Here is a 19775-nt window from a genome sequence, read left to right as displayed (position 1 = left end):
GGAGTCGACCTTTAAGCCGGGGTCAGCTGAAGCTCAGAGAGCCGACTGACATTTAAAGCTCACTTGATCTGCTGTTGTGCTAAAACACGGCTGCAGAATCGAATCTGTGTCCCCGAGCCTGTAACACAAAGACACACAACATCAAACTGAAACAAATACTTCAGCTTCTTTTTGTAGCAGCTGAAGTGTCTTAAACCTTAACCTCGAAGTCAGCCGTGATTATTTTTGACTGTAAACCTGGATGCATGTTTAGAATCTGCTGCAGACCTGCTGTCAGGTTCATGTGAGGTTAAACGTCCCAAAGAGCTGCCACGTCACCCCAGCCTCGGGCGCCTGTTGTCAAACAGCCTGTAAACCTGTTGCCTAAATGAATTAAAGAGCTGATAAAAGTGTTGTGCAGGATTAAAGCGTGCCAGTCTGCAGCTGACACCCGACACCACCTACACACCCGCTCTTCCACTCGGCTGCGCTCACAAATAGATCAGCTCAGCTTCACAGTTCTGGGCACGTAAAGGACGAGGCTCATAATGAGGAGGCTCAGTCGTAGCTTGCTGCCCAGCAGGAAGGACAGAAGAACCAGGATCCGGCATGTCGGACCAGTCGGCGTTTGAGACGGACGTATGGACCCTGACCCGGTTTGTCATCGAGACGGGGCGCCAGGCTAAAGGGGCGACGGGTGAGCTGACCCAGCTCATCAACGCCATGCTGACGGCCATCAAAGCAATTTCATCTGCTGTGCGTAAGGCAGGCTTGGCCCACCTGTGAGTATCACCTACGTACAGAGACAGTTCAGCATGCAGGGACAAAGCTGTGCGTGAACTTTGCTGTTGGAGGTCGGCCTCCGTCACAGAGCTGGTGGAGCGACTGGCTGTTTGTGTTCAGTGTAGGAGCCGTCACAGATAAATCTCCTCTGATTTCAACACTGCACAATAAGAATGAACGGAGGCTTTGTGCTGGATAAAGGTCGCACCGCTGCAGTCAAAGCAGCACACACAGCTTTGTGTGATTTCAACACTCTAATCGTGACTTTAATAAAAGGTCGTGCAGTGAAAGGACGGAGCTGTGCGCATTGTTAAAATTCTTTAAGGGCAGGGGTGTCAAACACGCGGCTCCGGGGCCAAAACAAGCCCATCTGAGGGTCCGAGTTGGTCCGCTTCACGACTGAAGTGTGAACAGAGCAGCGATTTTAAGATCTGGACAAATGGCTCAAATCATAAAAGCATAAAATGATTTAGTGTGAAGTCACAGATCTGCTGGTCCGACCGACTGGAAACATTTACCACATTTAATTAAACAAAGCTCGTTTTTCTGAAGACATGTCATCATTTTTCATTGGATATCTTAATAAAAAGTGTCCATGTATGTCACATTGTGCAGGAGTGTCAGTGGTGCAGCTCGCCTCAGGTCAATGTGGGGTCGCAGGCGTGACCCTGACAGCCCGCTTTACAGTTTAGTGTGTCTGGTTTGTTTAAAGCTGCAGGCGGAGCTCGTGAGGATCCCAAAGCACCGCCTGCTGACATCGTGCCCGCCCGTGAAGAAAGCATCATCATCAGAGAGCTTACATAACCAATCACAGCTCAGTGAATGGAGTTCGCTTCACACGTGATCTCCAGTTGAAGAAACCACTGTGGGGGAAAATGCAATAATGAATTTTTCTGTGACTAACTGAATTTCTCTGCTCAGCCGGATGTGAGCAGGTTTGCTCTCAGTCAGGTGTCCTGTGTGTGGGCGTGGCTAACGTGTGGCTGCTGATTGGTCCGTGCAGGCAGGGTCTGGCGGGCGCTGTGAACGTGACGGGGGACGACGTGAAGAAGCTGGACGTGCTGTCGAACGACCTGGTCATCAACATGCTGCAGGCCTCCTACAGCACCTGCTGCATGGTGTCTGAGGAGAACAAGGAGCTCATCGTCACCCCCCAGGAGAAGAGGGTAAGCAGCCACCTCACAGCCAGGTGTCTCTGTTCCACCCTCACAGGTGAGTCCATCTTTATCCTCTGATGAATCACATCTGTGGTGATGGGCGTGACCTCGTCCAGTCAGTCAGGACTGGTGTGACACCTCACCACATCTAAGCCGGGGAGATCCAGCTCAGTATGAAGAGAAGATTTTGCACAACGAGGAGCCGAGCTGTGGAGCATCGAGCTACTTTACAAGCTTCAAGGTTTTCTTTTAATTTGTCACCATTTTAAACCAGACAGTCGGTCCGTGTCTCATAATCACAGCACTCAGATTAAATTCAGTCAGCACAATACAGCTTTGTGCTGTTAGCTTAAAACTCAGTCAGATTTCTCACACTTGAATTGATTTATTATGGCAGAAGAATTCAGTTAGAGTATGAAATTTAAGGTTGAGGAGTAGTTGTACCGGCGGATGTCCACAGTCCGGAGTTACAGAGAAAAAAGAAATGTTCCTTTGTGCACAGATTTATGGCTCTAACTGTATTAATCACCCACAACATCGCAGGTGGACGAGTGAAACTCCTGAACGACAGCTGTTGGATCTGGATTGTAGCGGCAGCCTTCGGTCCTTCTTTGCCGCTTCTGCAGAACGTAAAGTTTCTGACTCGTGCTCTTGTTCAGTCGCTTGGATGCCTTCCGGTAGCAAAAAAAACGAGGCGAAGGAGAAAAGGGGCAAAACATTTATTTTCCAAACAAATCGAAAGGTACAAAACAAATGCCTCTGGTGGGCGCTCCGTTTATATTTCCTTTATGTTACAACCAAAAAATAACATTAAAACGGCGACGGTCAGAACGGCGACGGTCAGAAAAACTGTTGCTCCACGTCCTGCTTGCTTACCTAACCTTTTTTACCCACACCCCTCCGCATGCGGGCCAAATACACACCCCTTTACGACATCTACCAACACTTTACAACAACAACAGACTAATAAAGCAGGATTAATTTATGGAGCACAGCATATTACATTATAACATAAAATGATCAAGATTATAATGGAAACTTAAAGATCATGACAAATACTTAAATATGGCATGATGTAACTGAGTGAAATTATTGGCCTGGACTTGGCTCCAACATCCTGGCCCCTAATTGTTCTTGTGAGCCACAAAACAATTACTCTTATACATACACTTATATATTGTTCAGAACAACAAATCAAACCTTTCAGATAACGAACAGACAAATATACAAAGTACTTTAACTGCTCATATGGCACATTAATGTCCTTATTCCAACAGAAACTTCATTTTGTCTTGTTACAGCAGGAACTCTTCTTAAGCTGGAACATGTCTTCGCGGATGCGTGTATGTGTGTATGTTGGGGAGATTAGGGAATGGAGTCAGAGGTTCAAGCACATGACTCGCCGTAGGAGACCAGCCTTTACCGCTGTCTCTTGAGTAATATGTAAAAGGGGCGCTACATATCACACTCTAGCAGCACACAAAGCTTCGCCACAGGTCGTAGGAGAATGTTTTTGCTGGTTTTCACCTTGGCTTGACGAACCCGACCCTTGGCATCCTCAAACGTCTGAATCACTCGACCCATTAGCCATGAATTTCTTGGAGCGGAATCATCCACGACGAGAACAATATCACCTTGACTGATATTTCTTTGTGGCTGGGCCCACTTTTGTCGCCTTTGCAAGTCTGGCAGATACTCCTTGATCCACCGTGTCCAAAACAAATCCGCCAAGTACTGGACTTGCCGCCATCTACGCCTTGAGTACAAGTCGCTCCTGCTGAATACTCCAGGAGGTAGTGGAGTTTTGGCTTTCATCAAAAGCAAATGGTTTGGCGTCAAGGCCTCCAGGTCATTCGGATCGGTAGAGACTCTTGAGATAGGGCGGCTATTGATAATCGCCTCTACCTCACACAGCAGTGTGTGCAGACCCTCCTCATCAAGGATCTGCTGCTCCACAACGGAGCTGAGCACTTTGCGTATGGACCGTATCTGCCGCTCCCAAACTCCTCCAAAATGCGAGGCAGCAGGGGGGTTGAATATCCATGTGATGCCTTTAACCAACAAGGCTTCTTGAATCTTTGCATTATCCAAAGCACGCACTGCTTCCCGCAGCTCCCTCTCTGCACTTACAAAGTTTGTTCCATTGTCAGAACGCATCAACTGAACCTGTCCCCTCCTAGCAATGAACCTCCGCAATGCATGAATACAAGAGTCCGTGTCCAACGAATTTGCCAGCTCAATATGCACAGCCCTCACTGTCAAGCAAGTAAAAACAACACCATATCTTTTGATCATGGACCTACCCCTTTTGATTTCGAAGGGACCAAAGTAGTCCACACCGACACTTGTGAACGGTGGCTCATCGGGCGTGAGCCTTTCAGTAGGAAGATCTGCCATGATCTGACTTGCCGCTTTCCCATTATGCCGTCTGCAGGCGACGCACCGGGACAAAATCTTCCGGACAGCAGCATGAGATCTTAGTATCCAGTACTTCTGCCGTACCTTTGACAGGACATGATTCCTGCCACAATGCCCAAGATCCTCGTGAGTAGATCTGAGAATGAGAGTGGCTATATGCTGATCCTTAGCCAAGATTGCAGGGTGTTTTAACTCCTCTTGCATGCTAGATCTGCTCAATCTGCCACCCACTCTCAGAATGCCATCCTGTACAACTGGCGACAACTGACAAAGAGGGCTATCCTTTGACACTGTCTTTCCTTGTTGCAGCTTGGCAATCTCTTTGCCAAACCGCTGCCTTTGACTGAAGCGCACTATCTCCACTTCCGCCTCGGCCATGTCACTCACAGAAAGTGGCAAGATGGGAAGGTTAGCCTTGAAGTGTGTCATTTGCTTCTCCTGCTCCAATCTTCCATCATAGAGATTCGCTTTTAAACCCTTCCTCTTTCGAGCAAGAAGCTTCAGCACACCTTTTAATCTCAGGACCCATGCAACGGCTCTTTTAACCCGACGCCAGCTTGAGTAATGATGAATGAGCTGAGAGGTGGCGTCTGCAGCTTCTTCAACCACAAGAGCATATACTGATGCTTCTTTGACTTCTGGGTCATTACAGATTGGCTGGCATACACTGTCGGGCATTTCTGGCCACTCCATTTCTGGTTTCAAAATGAAATCTGGACCCATGATCCATGTCTTTGCCTTGAGAAAGGCACCAACACTGAGCCCTCTTGAAGCAAAGTCTGCAGGATTGGCCGAGGTGTTCACATATCTCCACTGAGAGACAGCTGATCTATCCTTGATGGCAGCAACTCGATTGGCAACAAACGTACGAAACCTTGCTGTTTCATTCTTGAGGTACTTAATCACCGACGTGCTGTCCGTCCAAAAGACAGACTCCTCCAACTCCAACTCCAGTTCGGCTCTTACCATCCTGTCCATCTTTGCTGCCACCACTGCAGCAGTAAGCTCGAGTCGTGGTATGGTAACTGGCTTCAATGGTGTAACCCTGGCTTTACCAATAATGAAAGCACTATGTGGCTGGTTCAGATTGTTTTTTGAAACCAGATATGTGGCTATGCCATACCCCCTTTCACTAGCATCGGCAAAGTGATGAAGTCGAGCCGAAGAGATCTTGCCAAGGTTGACTGGTCTCACACATCTGTCTACCTCAAACCTAGCTAAGTGGTGTAAACTGCCGACCCACTGTTGCCACTGCAGAGACAGAGCTTCTGGCATGAAATCATCCCATGCATGCTTTGTTCTGCTTAGCTCTTGCAGGATGTGCTTCACTGGCAAGATCAGAGGGGATAAAATCCCAAGTGGGTCATATATAGTGCTTACCATCGAAAGCAGTCCTCTCCTTGTGAGTGGTTTGCTCTCAACCAGAACTCTGAATTTCAGCGTGTCAGACTCCACGCACCACTGAACCCCTAAAGCTCTTTCAATAGGGAGGCAGTCCCTTTCAAGATCAAGCTCCTTGACTTCTTTAGCCCTGTCATCCTCAGGTATAGACGCAAGCACCGCTCTGCTGTTGGAAATCCACTTAGTGAGCTTGAAACCTCCTGCAGCGCACAAAGCCCTGAGGTCCCGAATCAGTGAGATTGCCTGCTCTTCAGTGCTGACAGACTTCAGGCAATCATCCACATAAAAGTTCCTTAGAACAGTGTTCGTTGCAACATGGTTGAACCTCGCCTGATTGTCCTCAGCACACCTTTGCAGCGCATAGCATGCACAGCTTGGTGAAGAAGTTGCACCGAACAAGTGAACTACCATCCTGTATTCCTTGAGGCCTTTACCAAGATCTCCCTGTGGCCACCACAAGAATCTCAACAGATCAGCATCTTCATCGGGAACCCTGACTTGATGAAACATGCCTTCAATATCAGACATGAAGGCAACTGGTTCCTGCCTGAACCTCATTAAAACACCTATGAGGGAATTGGTTAAGTCTGGCCCCTGCAACAGCTGGGAGTTCAGTGACATGCCTTGATACGTGGATGCACAGTCAAATACCACTCTCAACTTGTGCTTGGTTGGGTGGTAGACCCCATGATGCGGGAGATACCATATTCTGCTACCACTTTTACAAGTTTCTGCCACAGGAACTTCTTCGGCATAGCCCCTTTCCAGTGTCTCTGTCATAAACTTTGTGTACTCTTGATGAAACTCACTGTCTCTTAACAGCCTCCGTTTCAGGCCTTCTGCTCTTTGTACCGCCACAACACGGTTGTTTGGAAATGCAGCCCCCTTGTTCTTTAAAGGAAGGCCAATGATGTAGTGACCATGAACCTGCTTCACTGACAGTGACACAGACTCCATAAATTGTCTGTCTCTGGCTGACATTTCCATTTTCTCAGATAACTCATGCTCAGGGAAGTCGTACTTCATTTGCTGCTGCGAGAGCTCCTCTAGCTTTGTCACCGATATCCTGTTCACCATCACCGGTGGCCACTCAACAGCTCCTTGAGCAATACCCTCTTCTCTTAGCAGAGGTCCATTAATCGTCCAGCCTAGTGCAGTTTTTACAGCATATGGGCCGTTGCCCTCACTGTTGATAACCTTCCAGGGCTCAAGCGCCTTTGGTACATTCGTGCCTATTAACATACCAATTTTTCCATCAATCTGCTTGAGCTGAACCTCCTTCAAATAAGGCCATCTGTCCACATCACTTTGTTGTGGAATGTTCTCCTTTGTTACTGGAATCTCTGCCTGTGTGAAAACCTGGGGAATCTTCAAAAAGTTGTCCTCATCCAAACCACTGACCTCGAGACCCTTAACGACATGAGTACTGATTGTCGCTTCGTTTCCCATAGTGCGGAGCAGAATGTTGGACTTTTTTCCTGTGACCTGTAAATCCTTCATCAGCTCATCTGTACAAAAGGTTCCAGTGCTTCCTGGGTCTAAGAACGCGTATGATTCAACTGTTGTGTTGCTCCTTGAACATCTGACCTTCACAGGCACAATTGAGAGTGCACAGACTGCTTTGCCAGCCCCGGTACAACCGCATGTTTCACTGCCTGCTGCTGGAGAAAAACTTGCTGCTGGTTCTCTGATACTTTTACTGTCACTATCAGGAGAAGAGTACTGCTCCTTATGCAGAATGGTGGGATGTTTCTGAGAACAAGTCTCACACGTGTGTCTTTGCTGGCAGCCTTTGCTCAGATGCCCCTGTGACAGGCAACCAAAACACAAGCGCTTTGATTTGAGGAAATCAAGCCTTTCTCTGTGAGGCTTTTGCTTGAGGAGTCTGCAGGTACTGAGGTTATGCCCTCCCTTATGACAGAAAAGACACTGTCTTCCACCTGTAGGGCCTATATTTTCCCTTTCCCTCTTTGTCTGCTCTGCACTGTTTAATACAGGTGCTGTATTAGTAGCAAAGATGCTTTCCCTCTCCTTGAATTTCAGAGCATTCTCTCTGCACACCTTTGCTTTGCCCTTGTCTCTAGACAAAGTGGTGTCCTGAATGTTGCCAAATAATGGGTGAGAAGCGATCTTTGCCTGCTTCTCTACAAAACTGACCAGATCAGCGAATCTAGCTCTCATTGCTGTACGTTCTTGAATGTCACAGACGAAACCCCTCCACCTTTCCCTTAATTTAAAAGGAAGCTTGGAGATGACTGTTCTCATATTAGTAGGGCTATCCATCTCCTCAATGTACTCCATGCTGTCTACTGTGTTACAGCAACTAGTGAGGAACATAGCAAACTCCGTCAGTGCATCACCATCCTCTGGCTTGATTACAGGCCATTTTAGAGCTCTTTCAATGTAGGCTGAGGCAATAGTATATTCATCCCCGAAATGCTTGCGCAGAAGCCTCTTAGCTTCAGCGTAGCCCCTGTCAGGATACATGTGCGAACAGCTACGAACAAGAACCTTGGGTCTCCCTTGGGTGAACTGCTCCAGGAAGCGCAACCTATCTCTATTGCTGTCTGTCCTTTCCTCAATCCCATGCTCGAACGCTTTCATAAAAAACCCAAACTCCAGTGGATCCCCACTGAATACTGGAACATCCAAAGGAGGGAGAGTGGATGCTTTCTGTTGTTTTACTAGGAGCTCTGTAATCTCATTTTGTCGCTTCATGACATCCAACAAGTCTTTAACATCAGCCATCCTGCCTTGACTAGTAATAGACTGGCTATTATCCTTCTTATTCAATGGATGAGGAAGCCTGCTACTCCTTTCTGAGCCCTGCATTACCTCCGACTCACATTCTCGACCGACATCTCCATGTTCTGGCTGAACCAAACCAAAACTGGCCCCAATACTTTGGCCCGGAGCTCTTTGGCAGGTAGCCATTTTGTTGACCAAGTCAGCAGAAGTGTTATGGGCTGGCTCCTTCACAGTCAGCACCTCAAGCTTTGCGTTAGCTGCAGCAATAGCTGTTTGCAACTCCCATTCCTCCCTTTTTGCCTTAAGAACAGCTTCTTGTCTGTCAATCTCCATCTTTTGCTTTAATGCCTCAGCACGTGCTACCAGAGCAGCCCTCTCTGCCTCAATCTTTAGCCTGGCAGAATATGTGGTCGAAGACACAACAGAAGAGGTTCGACTGCTTCGATGTGCTTTACTGCGTCTGGACGAAATTGCTGAAGCACTGTCTGCAGGCTCAACTTCAGCATCAACCATTCTTGCTTCATCTGCTTGCATTTCCACTCGTTTTAACCATCTCTCTACTTTCTCCACAAAACTTCTCAAATAGCTAGCCTTTGGCTCATACCACTGTGTCTGATCATGAAGAAGTTCCGACTCAGTCAAGTGATTTTTAACTGTATCGTTGTTTTCACAAAACTCAATATATATTTTTGAGAAGTCAGTGGCTAACTTAACAGCCACTTCCTCAAAATTGCCGTCATCTTCCATAAGCTCCTCAATCTCTTTTATCTTTCTAGTAAGGTAACCCAACTTGGTTTTCCTTGTCACTTTAAGATGCTGAAGCTTTTCCTCTTGTGCTTTAAAAGTTGGCTTGGAAACTCTTTTTTCCTGCTGCTCCATATTAATTGCGCTGGCATAAACCTTTCAATGCAATTAATCCTTTACACAGGCCATGTACCACTTAACCATACAGGAATTTTCACAAACCGTAAAGCAGGCACAGCCTCTTACTTTTCAGATGCGGGGTTTTCTTACTGCCGAAAGGATCCGGAAAACACGGGAAGACTTAAGCGCATCCTCTTTCACGTCCCGTTTTCCCTTGCCGCGCCGCGGGCCGATTAACTCTGTGCGCCGGTGACGCGTGCGTAATCCTCTCACTTTCGGAGCAGTTTTTCTGACTATTGTAGCGGCAGCCTTCGGTCCTTCTTTGCCGCTTCTGCAGAACGTAAAGTTTCTGACTCGTGCTCTTGTTCAGTCGCTTGGATGCCTTCCGGTAGCAAAAAAAACGAGGCGAAGGAGAAAAGGGGCAAAACATTTATTTTCCAAACAAATCGAAAGGTACAAAACAAATGCCTCTGGTGGGCGCTCCGTTTATATTTCCTTTATGTTACAACCAAAAAATAACATTAAAACGGCGACGGTCAGAAAAACTGTTGCTCCACGTCCTGCTTGCTTACCTAACCTTTTTTACCCACACCCCTCCGCATGCGGGCCAAATACACACCCCTTTACGACATCTACCAACACTTTACAACAACAACAGACTAATAAAGCAGGATTAATTTATGGAGCACAGCATATTACATTATAACATAAAATGATCAAGATTATAATGGAAACTTAAAGATCATGACAAATACTTAAATATGGCATGATGTAACTGAGTGAAATTATTGGCCTGGACTTGGCTCCAACATGGATGTTTGAATGACATCATGCATGTTCTGTCTAAGGAGCTCGGAGACAAAAGCCCTGTGGGAGTGTCCCCAAGAGGGTCATGGACCCCCTATTGATCCTCCACCTAACTGCCACGGTGTGAAAACGGGTGTAGGTCACAATCAGCCAAGGTTGCAGGTGAAGCCCAGCCCCAGGCCCAGGATGTGAGTGGGCGTTCAGGCGTCTGGGAACGATCTCAAAACTGGATTATAGATGACAGACGGTTGGTGTCATAAGCCCCGCCCTCTGTTCACAGATGGCGTTCACAGTGGACATAGATGCTTCTTTCACTCCTCTTTCAAACCATCTGTCTTCTCTGTCCAACATGTGAACATTGGCATCCTCAAGAGTGACCTTTGACCTTTAGATGCAGGTGGATGGCCGTGTTCTGTACTAATCGCTCACCGGCTCCAGTGGTGAGCGAGTCATGTGATCAAATATGTGGGACGTGTTGGTTCTTTCAGTGGCTGTAGTGACGCATTAATACAGCACACTGAGTGATAAACACGTTATTCTGAAATAATATGATTCCAGTCTATTTCCTGTTTACTTCCCGTCTCTGCCCCTCACCCCCAGCACTGGTTTTAGATGGCTGCATGACTCATTCACTTTTATTTGGAATTAATTTATTATTATCGTCATATTTCATTATTTAGTGTGTTTCTCCACAGGGGAAGTATGTGGTCTGCTTCGACCCTCTGGACGGCTCCAGTAACATCGACTGCTTGGCGTCCATCGGCACCATATTCGCCATCTACAAACGGGTGAGTCTGAGCTCAGAGTCTCGCCGAATCATCTGCATCACAAACATTTTGCTCCCGAGTCAAGGAAAACAGCCAAATCCTGGTACTGAATGAAGTCACAAGTATTTCAAACCATCAACAGTAAAATGTCTGAGTACATTTACTGTGATTACTTTAAATATATTTTCATTATACAGCTTTTGTGCTATTAAGTTACTTATTAGTTACTTGGGTAAACAGTCGCGCATCAATGATGCTGTGCAGTAATAACAGGACACACAGTGTCCACACTGATTTTATTCCTATTTAAATATTAAGATTTCCTGCGTCTCCCACCACACGCCTTTTTATCGATCACTCCGCTACCACGTTTTTCAAAATCCAGGAAATGTTCTCATACTGTGAAGCTGCCGTCTGTAACAGAACCATCTATGTTGCTCAAACACACCTTGAGTCTTTAAAGGCTTCTGGGATTTTCAGAAACTTCAGATTTCTGCAGGGTCGAGGTGCAGTAACATCCTGCAGACACAAGAGGGCGCTGCTGCCCAGCTAAACCTGGCTTCTGAGCGCTTCTGATTATTTACAGCTGCAGCCTGCTGAGCTTTTTCAACATTGCACAACACCTAGACAGGCCTGCGTGAGGTTTATACCATGAACCCTGGTGTGATTCATCCACATGTTTTATTCTGAAATGAGAAAAACGTTAATCTGATGTCAGTTTGTGAGTTTTTGGTTGGATGCTACAGTCTTTGTCCACTGAGGCACTCAGTCTGTGAGCAGTTTGCAGATAATCTCTCAGGTCTGCTGTTGTTTTTCCCTGCTGTGATGTTCAGATCTCAGAGGGGGAGCCCACCGAGAAAGACGCCCTGCAGCAGGGCAACAACATCGTGTGCGCTGGCTACGCCCTCTATGGCAGCGCCACCCTGGTGGCCCTCAGCACAGGCGCCGGGGTCAACTTCTTCACGCTCGATCCTGTGAGTACTGCGGTCACAGGTTTCCACACCTCCACAGAGCGCCACGTGACGTTACCTGAAGGGCCCTTTTCTCTCATGGCTCCTTGTGTCAGTGATAATCTCATTAACTCGTGGTTAATCCCTCACAGTCGTGCTTTTCCCGTTTCTCTGGTTTATTGTTTCTGCCGAAGAAAGCAGACACGATGCTGTCAATCATCCCTCGTGAGGCACATCTGCACAGTGGAATCACAGGACTGTAGACACACGTCAATCCTTTTAGCTTTGCCACAATGTTTCTGGCACCTCATCTCTGATTAAATCAGTTTTCATCATCTCACTCGTGTCACATTCTGGGTTTCAAAGGTAAAAAGAGTCTAAACAAAGATCACGTACACATCTTCTCATCATTTTTCAGCATCTTGGGTCTTCTTGTCTCAAATATGCAAATTTCCTGATGCTTCCTGTTTTACTTCCTGTCTGTCTGAGTGTTTTTATTCCTCTCACCTGATGCTTCCTGTTTCTCGTTCTTCAGTGAGCGCACGAGTCCCGTCTCCCTCTCTCTGTTTTCCTTCTGTGAGTTTTCCTGTTTCAGCCTGCGTCCTTCATCACGTCCTGCTTTGTGTTTTTGTCTTTTGTTGTTTAGTGAAGAACTTTGATTAATCAGCTTTTCAATAAACTTCACTTTTTCTTTGATATTGAGTTTTTTTGGTCTTTAAAAACATTTTGATCAGCCTTTTTAAAAAGCAGGTTTAGTTATGATATCGTTGAAGAAATGAGTCTCGATGCAAACAGAAATGTAGGAAAAAGAATTTAGTCCAGAAACCTCCGGAGGTCTCGACAGCTGGAGAGAGTAATGTTGTATCATCAGTGTTTACAGTCGTGTGTAATGCGGCACCTTGACTTTGTAATTTAAACACCTGAACTCTTCGACCTGAGGATTTTGCTCTTAAAGGAAGGCACTGGCTAACATCTGGATTTGACCCTTTGGCGCTGGTTCACTTCTGCTGATGTTTTTCTATCCTGATCATTTCTATTGTTTCCACTGAACGTCTAACTGTTTTCTTATCAGGGCGTCGGCGAGTTCATCCTGACTGAAAGGAGCGTGAGGATCAAGCCCAAGGGGAAGATCTACAGTCTGAACGAGGGCTACGCCAAGTACTTCCACCCCTCCATCAATGAATACCTCAAACACAAGAAGTACCCCGAGGTAAGAGCGCGCACGGCGTCCCACTTACTTAGAGCGCGTTGATGGTTTTAAATGTGATACCTTTAACTGAAGCTGCAGTAGAAATGCGAGCTATCGACCCACAGCGCATCTGTTCAGGTCTGCGGGCTCAAAGCTGAATCTAACACTCCTGCAGCCACAGTTCACACACAAGCAGCTGCTCGCACTCGTCATGTGAGTCCTGACGAAGCATCCGCAGGGCTAGAACACATTTACAGACTCACAGGCACAGAGAACATGTTTGTTGGTCAGTCTAGTGTTATGGTACGTGTATACTTCACTGTTAGACTTGCTCAATAAAACCATTTCATTTGCTTGTTGGAGAAATTACTTCAACCCTATATGCACATGCAGTGCATTCTGGGTGATTTACAGTAAAAGACTCTCAATGCATTTGTGTAGCGAGAGCAGGTAGAGGTTACCTATGCCCTGAAACATGTGACGGGCAGTCAGTGGAGCGTGACCGGTCGGTCAGGCTGTAGGTCGGTCAGCTGAGCTGCAGGATGGTGAAACAGCTAATGTGAGTGCACATCCTGTTCCTCAGGAAACTGCAGCAGCTTCTCAACTGGAAACTCTGCCTGCACACGCACACTCAGCACTTTGTGAAGCCTGCGCTTGTCATGAGCGTCCTCTTCATCAGCCCGGGATTCGCTGATGCTCTCGTTTTCTCATTTCAGTTTCCTTTGCCTTTGATTTTTCCTAAAAAGCAAAACAAAACCCTCCTATGTGCTTTTAGAATAACTGAAAACTCAAATTAAAAGTGGTGCATTGTGTCACGTGTGAGACATGACTCTGTCGACGCTTCGTGGGTTTGGTTTCAAACACAAAGACCAAGAAACTCCACACAGCAGCTACAGGATGACGTCTCGTCACACGAATCTATAGGAAAACAACCTCTGTGGGATTATGTGTATTAAATGTAACGCTACCATAACAAACTAGCACTCTTACATGTTCACACACACACACACACACACACACACACACACACACACACACACACACACACACACACACACACACACACACACACACACTAAGGTGGGTATATTCGAGGGTGGTTTTGTGTTTTTGTAAAAGTCCATTCTGCACACGCTGCAGTTCCCATCAGGCCGAGTTTGCGTCACAGCAGATTTTCTGCTAATATCTCTTCCGTGAACACTCATTCATTCACATTACACTTCACACAGCGCATCATGAGCCAGCACAATCCGTCAGTGACCACAGAGTTACTCACACTCTGTTTCTTTATGAAACAGCAGATCTTCAGTCACGAGGTTGAAGTGAAATCAACACTTTCTGAATGCCGCGCAGGGAAGTTTTCAGTCTCTGCTCCTTTTTTAAACCCGTCAGTTTCTCACCTGCATGAAGGATCGTTCACAAATGTAACGTCTGCATTTGAAAAAGCTTTATTTGTTTACAGCGGAGCAGCCGTACAGAGTCAGGTGACCAGATTTCAACACTAAACAAAACTCGCCCTGATCACTGCTCCCAGATCAGCACCCCTGCTGCTCAGGACGTCTCTCAGCATTAATATGCTTCAGATCATAAATCATACGTTCACACGTCACACCCTCGATAACTTCCCCTCACTCTCTGCTCGCTGCTCTTTCTTGTGACTTCGTTATTTTATTTTAGGTAGTTTCGCTCGAGGTGGATTTTTTTCTTTTCTTTTCGTTTTGATCGTGTGTCATGTTTGGGAAGCCCTGCTTTACTTTGCACACACACACACACACACACACACACACACACACACACACACACACACCCACCCTTATGGGATGTGACTCAGCAGGCACATGACTCTACATCATGTCGTGCCGGTCAGAACACGAACCTCGCTTGGTGGGAACTCCACACACCTTCGACTGCTCGCGTCACATGACGTCGTCACATTTTAACCTGTTAAACAACAAATTCTGAGAATAAAGTTCACTGAGAAGAATATTTAATCACAAAGTCATTTCATTCAGACGTTACTTACAGGTCAGTTTTTAAAATGCACTCGTAGTGATAAAGCTGGAGTGTTGAACTCAGGTGTGCCACGGTGACACGCTGGTCACATGACGCTGTTGCTCTACAGCTCTTTGTTTTTAAATGGTTGTAATATCTGTAATATACAGTTATTTGACAGTGACCACAGGAAGTAGATAAACTAACGCTTTACATCCAAGAATCAGCCAACATAAAATACCAGTCACAAACTGGGAAAACTGTAAAGGTCACAGAATCTCTGGGAATGCTAATGCTAATGCTAATGGAATCTGTGTGTTTAAATTTATTTCTTAAAATAAACCAAAATGTGATGTGGAGCATAGAAAATGTGAAAGTCACATTTAGTTTAGTGACATTTAAGATGAATTTCTCTCCTGCAGGACGGCAGTTCGCCCTACGGAGCGCGATACGTGGGCTCGATGGTCTCAGACATTCACCGCACCATCGCTTACGGAGGGATCTTCATGTATCCAGCCAATGAGAAGAGCCCAAAGGGAAAGGTAACCACTGAGAAGGCTGCAGCTGTTCAATGGGGACTCGTTGTGCTTTTGAGTGGCTTTGCATGATTTACCAATCAGAATAATGCTTATTTATCTTACACGGGGCCTTGGTGTAGCAGGTGTGCCTGACATGAAAGTGATATCGACTCTCACTGACATCACGCAGAGCCCAGAAGAGGAAAAAAAGTTTTCAGAGCAGTCTGAGGTCTGAGGTTTTGGCTCTCGGGGATTTCTTGCTTATACACTGAACTCATTATCTGAATCTTTGGCTGTGTTTAGTATCAGCACGCATCAGTAACAGTGTGAAGAGCAAAGCAGGTCCCCTTTAATGGGTTCACTCCACAAAAGAAGAAACAAATGTGTGTTTCAGTTTTAAATTTGTTTTAACTCCAAAAGTTTGATTGAAGTTTTTGCTCCAAAATGAAATGACTCTGACTGTGACGTGTGACCAGACACTGCCGTGGATGTGTCCGTGGACTAATCCAAGGTTGTCCTGAGATAAATGAAGCTCAGAGGCAGCAGAGACTGGTGGTAAAGAAAACCCACAAACCTCATGTGTCAGTGTGCATCCAGGCAGCTTCCCTCTGTGAGCGCTTCGAACACAACATCTCTCATATTTCCACCATTATTTCCTGGGCAAACACGAGCTACAGCTGCTGAGCGCCAGTTTCAAAAACAGCAGCAAATAATAACTCTTAACATATGATTAATATATTATAAGATGTAAACTGAATACAGGGGAAATCACAGGCAGCAGGCAGCTGTGAACAAACCTGTGCACTGCAGTGAAGACGGGAATATGAAACTCAGACTTTCTAGTTTCAGCACATAGTCACGACCTGCTCGTTCACTGCCGGTGTTATTATTGAAATACTGACGAAGAGCATTTAAAAGTAACCTGGAAACAAAAAACTTTCACATTTTGGCCAAATTTAGGGTATTTTTTTAATGCTTAACAAAAGCACCACGTAAACTCCCAAACATGCCCCCCATCAAAAAGTTAATGTCTTTCACAAGCAGGTGTCTGAATTCTGATCTGACTGATGTATATAGCTGAATGTAACAAATACAAATATATAAAACACTAAATGGTAAATGTATTTGAATAGTGCTTTACTAGTCCCTAAGGACCCCAAAGTGCTTTACACATTCACACACACATTCACACACTGGTGATGGCAGCTACATTGTAGCCACAGCCACCCTGGGGCGCACTGACAGAGGCGAGGCTGCCGGACACTGGCGCCACCGGGCCCTCTGACCACCACCAGTAGGCAAACATGGGATTAGTATCTTGCCCAAGGACACAACGACCGGGACTGTCCGAGCCGGGGCTCGAACCCGCAACCTTGTAACCTTCCGATTACAAGGCGAACTGCCAACTCTTGAGCCACGATCGCCCCTTACACTAGATCAAATGCTCCAGCTGAGAGCTTGTAGTGGGGATAAAACACATGCTGTCAGCGTGCCATAGCGCTCCAATAAAGACACTCTACATGACCTTTGGAGGTGAAGTTCTGTGTGCTGGACAATCACCAGATGTGTGAATCTGCACAGCAGTTTTATTGCCCCACAAATCGAGCAAATGCACTGCGTTCTGGTTTTTCATAAGTCAGCGCTGTGGGACGGACGCCTTTCCAAAGCTCAGCTGTGAAGAAAGAGGAGAAGGCTTTCCTAAAGGTCAAGTGGCGGTTGAAAGGTCACGAATCAGAAACGGTTTATGTGGATTTGATGGACACAAGAAAAGGAAATGCAGCCACAATAAAAACTAAGAAACTACTCCACTTCCCAATTCTGAGAGAATTTTCTTCCTTTTTTCTTGTTGTCATTCTCTAATATTGCCAGGAATCAGCCCACTACATGTGAGAGTCAAAGAAACAAGCGTGTCTCAGAAACAGAATCCAGGCTTTAAGTCTGACGTCATTATTTCCGGGTCCAATCGCCACTTCAGGGCCCAAAGTCACACAAACACTGCGGCATCAATGAGAGTTAAAAACTGTCTAAATTCTTTCATCTTTAATAAAATGATCAGCGTTGCTGCTTTACCAGGTGTAACAAAGTTTAACATCCAGGCATCCATGAAAACAGGATTTATTACATTTAACAGAGTTAGAAGTTAGCAGGAAGTTAGCTCACTAGCTTCCAGCTAAACATGATATAGCATGTTCTGACTGAGAGATTTATGAAGGAACTCAAACGTACAGCTCTGCTATCACTTCCAACATAAATGAAGACAGAAACTAAACAGCAGTGACGTTTGTAGGGTTACTGAAGTTGGGCTAGCTGCTATATAATGATGTGCTACGTGATCGCTAGCGACACAGCTACGTTAAATTCAAATCGTATTTGTCACATACACAGTACGATATGCAGTGAAATGCTTTGCTGTGACCTAAAGAAAAAAAAAGACTATGAATAGGATAGGAAATAAATATGGAAATGAAAAAGGGTAAATTTAACTAGGAAACAATATAATAAAATACATAAATTAAAGTTGAAATAACTGTACAACAACAAATTAGAATGAAGGGTAAATTTAACTGGAAAAGAATAAGATAAAATTTATAAATTAAAGTTGAAAATAAGATAACTGTACAACAAAATACACAATATAGAAATATAGAACAATAACAGCAGCTGAGGATAAACACAGTGAAGCTGGAGGATGAACGCTAACTTTTTCCCACTCGGTAAAAGTTAACAGGAGCTTGTTCAGGTTAAACAGATACGAAGCATTAAAACATGATAAAAACACAACAGCCTTAATAAACATTTGGACCCGGATGCAGGGTTCATGCGTCATCACTTAGATGACAACAGATCGCGCAGGGACCTGTGCGTGTATTATGTGAGGTTATTGGTGCCTCTGATTGTTAGTCTGGGGTTCGTATCCTGTTTGTTGCGTGTCCAGAGTCCAGCACGCATTCAGCTTTTTATCCGTGATAATTAAAAACTACACATGAACACGAGTCTGTCCTGATGATCGCCTGCGACATGTTGGTGGTCATCTGCAAACTGTAGCTACACAAAACTGGAAACGTGCTGTTGTGAGCCTCGGCTGCACTGTGAGGTGGTTATCAGTCTCAGAGTGAATATTTACCATCTTTAGAAATGATTCAGCGGTTCAGATTCCAGCTGTGACCTTTAGCTGTAAACAGCTGCGCTGATCTTTTCAATATTAACGCAAGTGTGTCCTTTTTTTCTTCTTCTCCTTGAAGCTGCGGCTGCTTTACGAGTGCAACCCCATCGCCTTCATCATCGAGCAGGCCGGTGGCCTCGCCACCACGGGCACTCAGAGGATACTGGACGTTCAGCCTGAATCGCTCCACCAGCGGGTGCCCTTTGTCGTCGGCTCACCTGATGACGTCAACGAGTACCTGTCCTTCGTCAAGAAGTTCTCATAAAGCTGCGGGAGCTTCGATTGGCTGAAGATTCTTAAAATGTGGTTTTCTCACAGTCGTGACCTGATGTTTTCTGCTTTAACGGTAACAGCTAAATATTCAGCTTAACCTTAAATAAATAATTAGATTTATTAACTGTGACATCATGATTTATGAAAGCGCCTGTGTTGGGTCATATATGCTGCATAAAAACAAAGAAATATGACACCAGAAAGAATCCGGGTATCATTGTTTTTGACTCTTTTTTTTTTTTAGCAAAAATCCTCTGACTGTTGCCACGTGCTCAGAGGGATGTGTGATTTTAGGGTTTCCTCTGCACGATCGCAGGGCCTTTAGCTTCCAGCATCCTCCAGCTGCAGAGGCCACTGTGGTTATTTAGTGCTAAATAAATAATAAATAAATAAAATAGAAAAGTGAGAATTCACATATCTTTAACAGTTGGCCTTAAAATACCACGAACCAGTACGACAGTAATCAGCTGGGTTTTTGTTTTGTAATCTAAAGCTATCACCATAATGTTGCTAGCATGAATGTTAACTGAGGTTTCATCCTTGTTAACATCTGGTAATCAACCAGTAGAAGTCAATAATGATCATCAGTCATGAAGTGTAGTTTTTAGGTGCTTTTTATACTTGAAATATTTGGTGGTTTGAAGTAAAGAGCCTCATCTATTGACCACAAGGCTGTTGGTTTGATTGCTGGCTCCCCCTGCTCGTATGTTAGAGGCGTCTTTGGATGAGATACTGTAAGTGCTCAGATTTATGAGAAAAGCATTAT

At 45.4% G+C, this 19775-nt stretch overlaps 2 protein-coding genes across 3 annotated transcripts in view; both read left to right on the top strand.

Annotated features, from left to right (window-relative positions):
* The window catches only part of LOC309719139 (GTPase IMAP family member 8-like), a 286835-nt gene that overhangs the window by 72263 nt on the left and 194797 nt on the right, over positions 1–19775 (top strand). The gene's annotated exons all lie outside the window — the stretch shown is intronic.
* On the top strand, positions 334–19215 carry fbp2 (fructose-1,6-bisphosphatase 2). 2 transcript variants are annotated; one of them, XM_082555064.1, is made up of 7 exons: positions 337–761; positions 1766–1928; positions 10853–10945; positions 11758–11898; positions 12947–13084; positions 15478–15597; positions 18816–19215. In XM_082555064.1, exons 1-7 carry the CDS (start codon positions 589–591, stop codon positions 18999–19001), a joined length of 1014 nt encoding a protein of 337 aa, XP_082411190.1. In that variant the 5' UTR covers positions 337–588; the 3' UTR covers positions 19002–19215. The 2 variants fall into 2 exon arrangements, with proteins under 2 accessions (XP_082411191.1, XP_082411190.1); XM_082555065.1 differs by lacking the exon at positions 11758–11898 and having other exon boundaries at positions 334–761.

Source organism: Aulonocara stuartgranti (genome assembly GCF_965226115.1).
Source record: "Aulonocara stuartgranti genome assembly, chromosome: 12".
NCBI classification, from domain to species: Eukaryota; Metazoa; Chordata; class Actinopteri; order Cichliformes; family Cichlidae; genus Aulonocara; species Aulonocara stuartgranti.
Note: the sequence above shows the minus strand (reverse complement) of the source record. Positions and strands in the feature narration are given on the sequence as shown.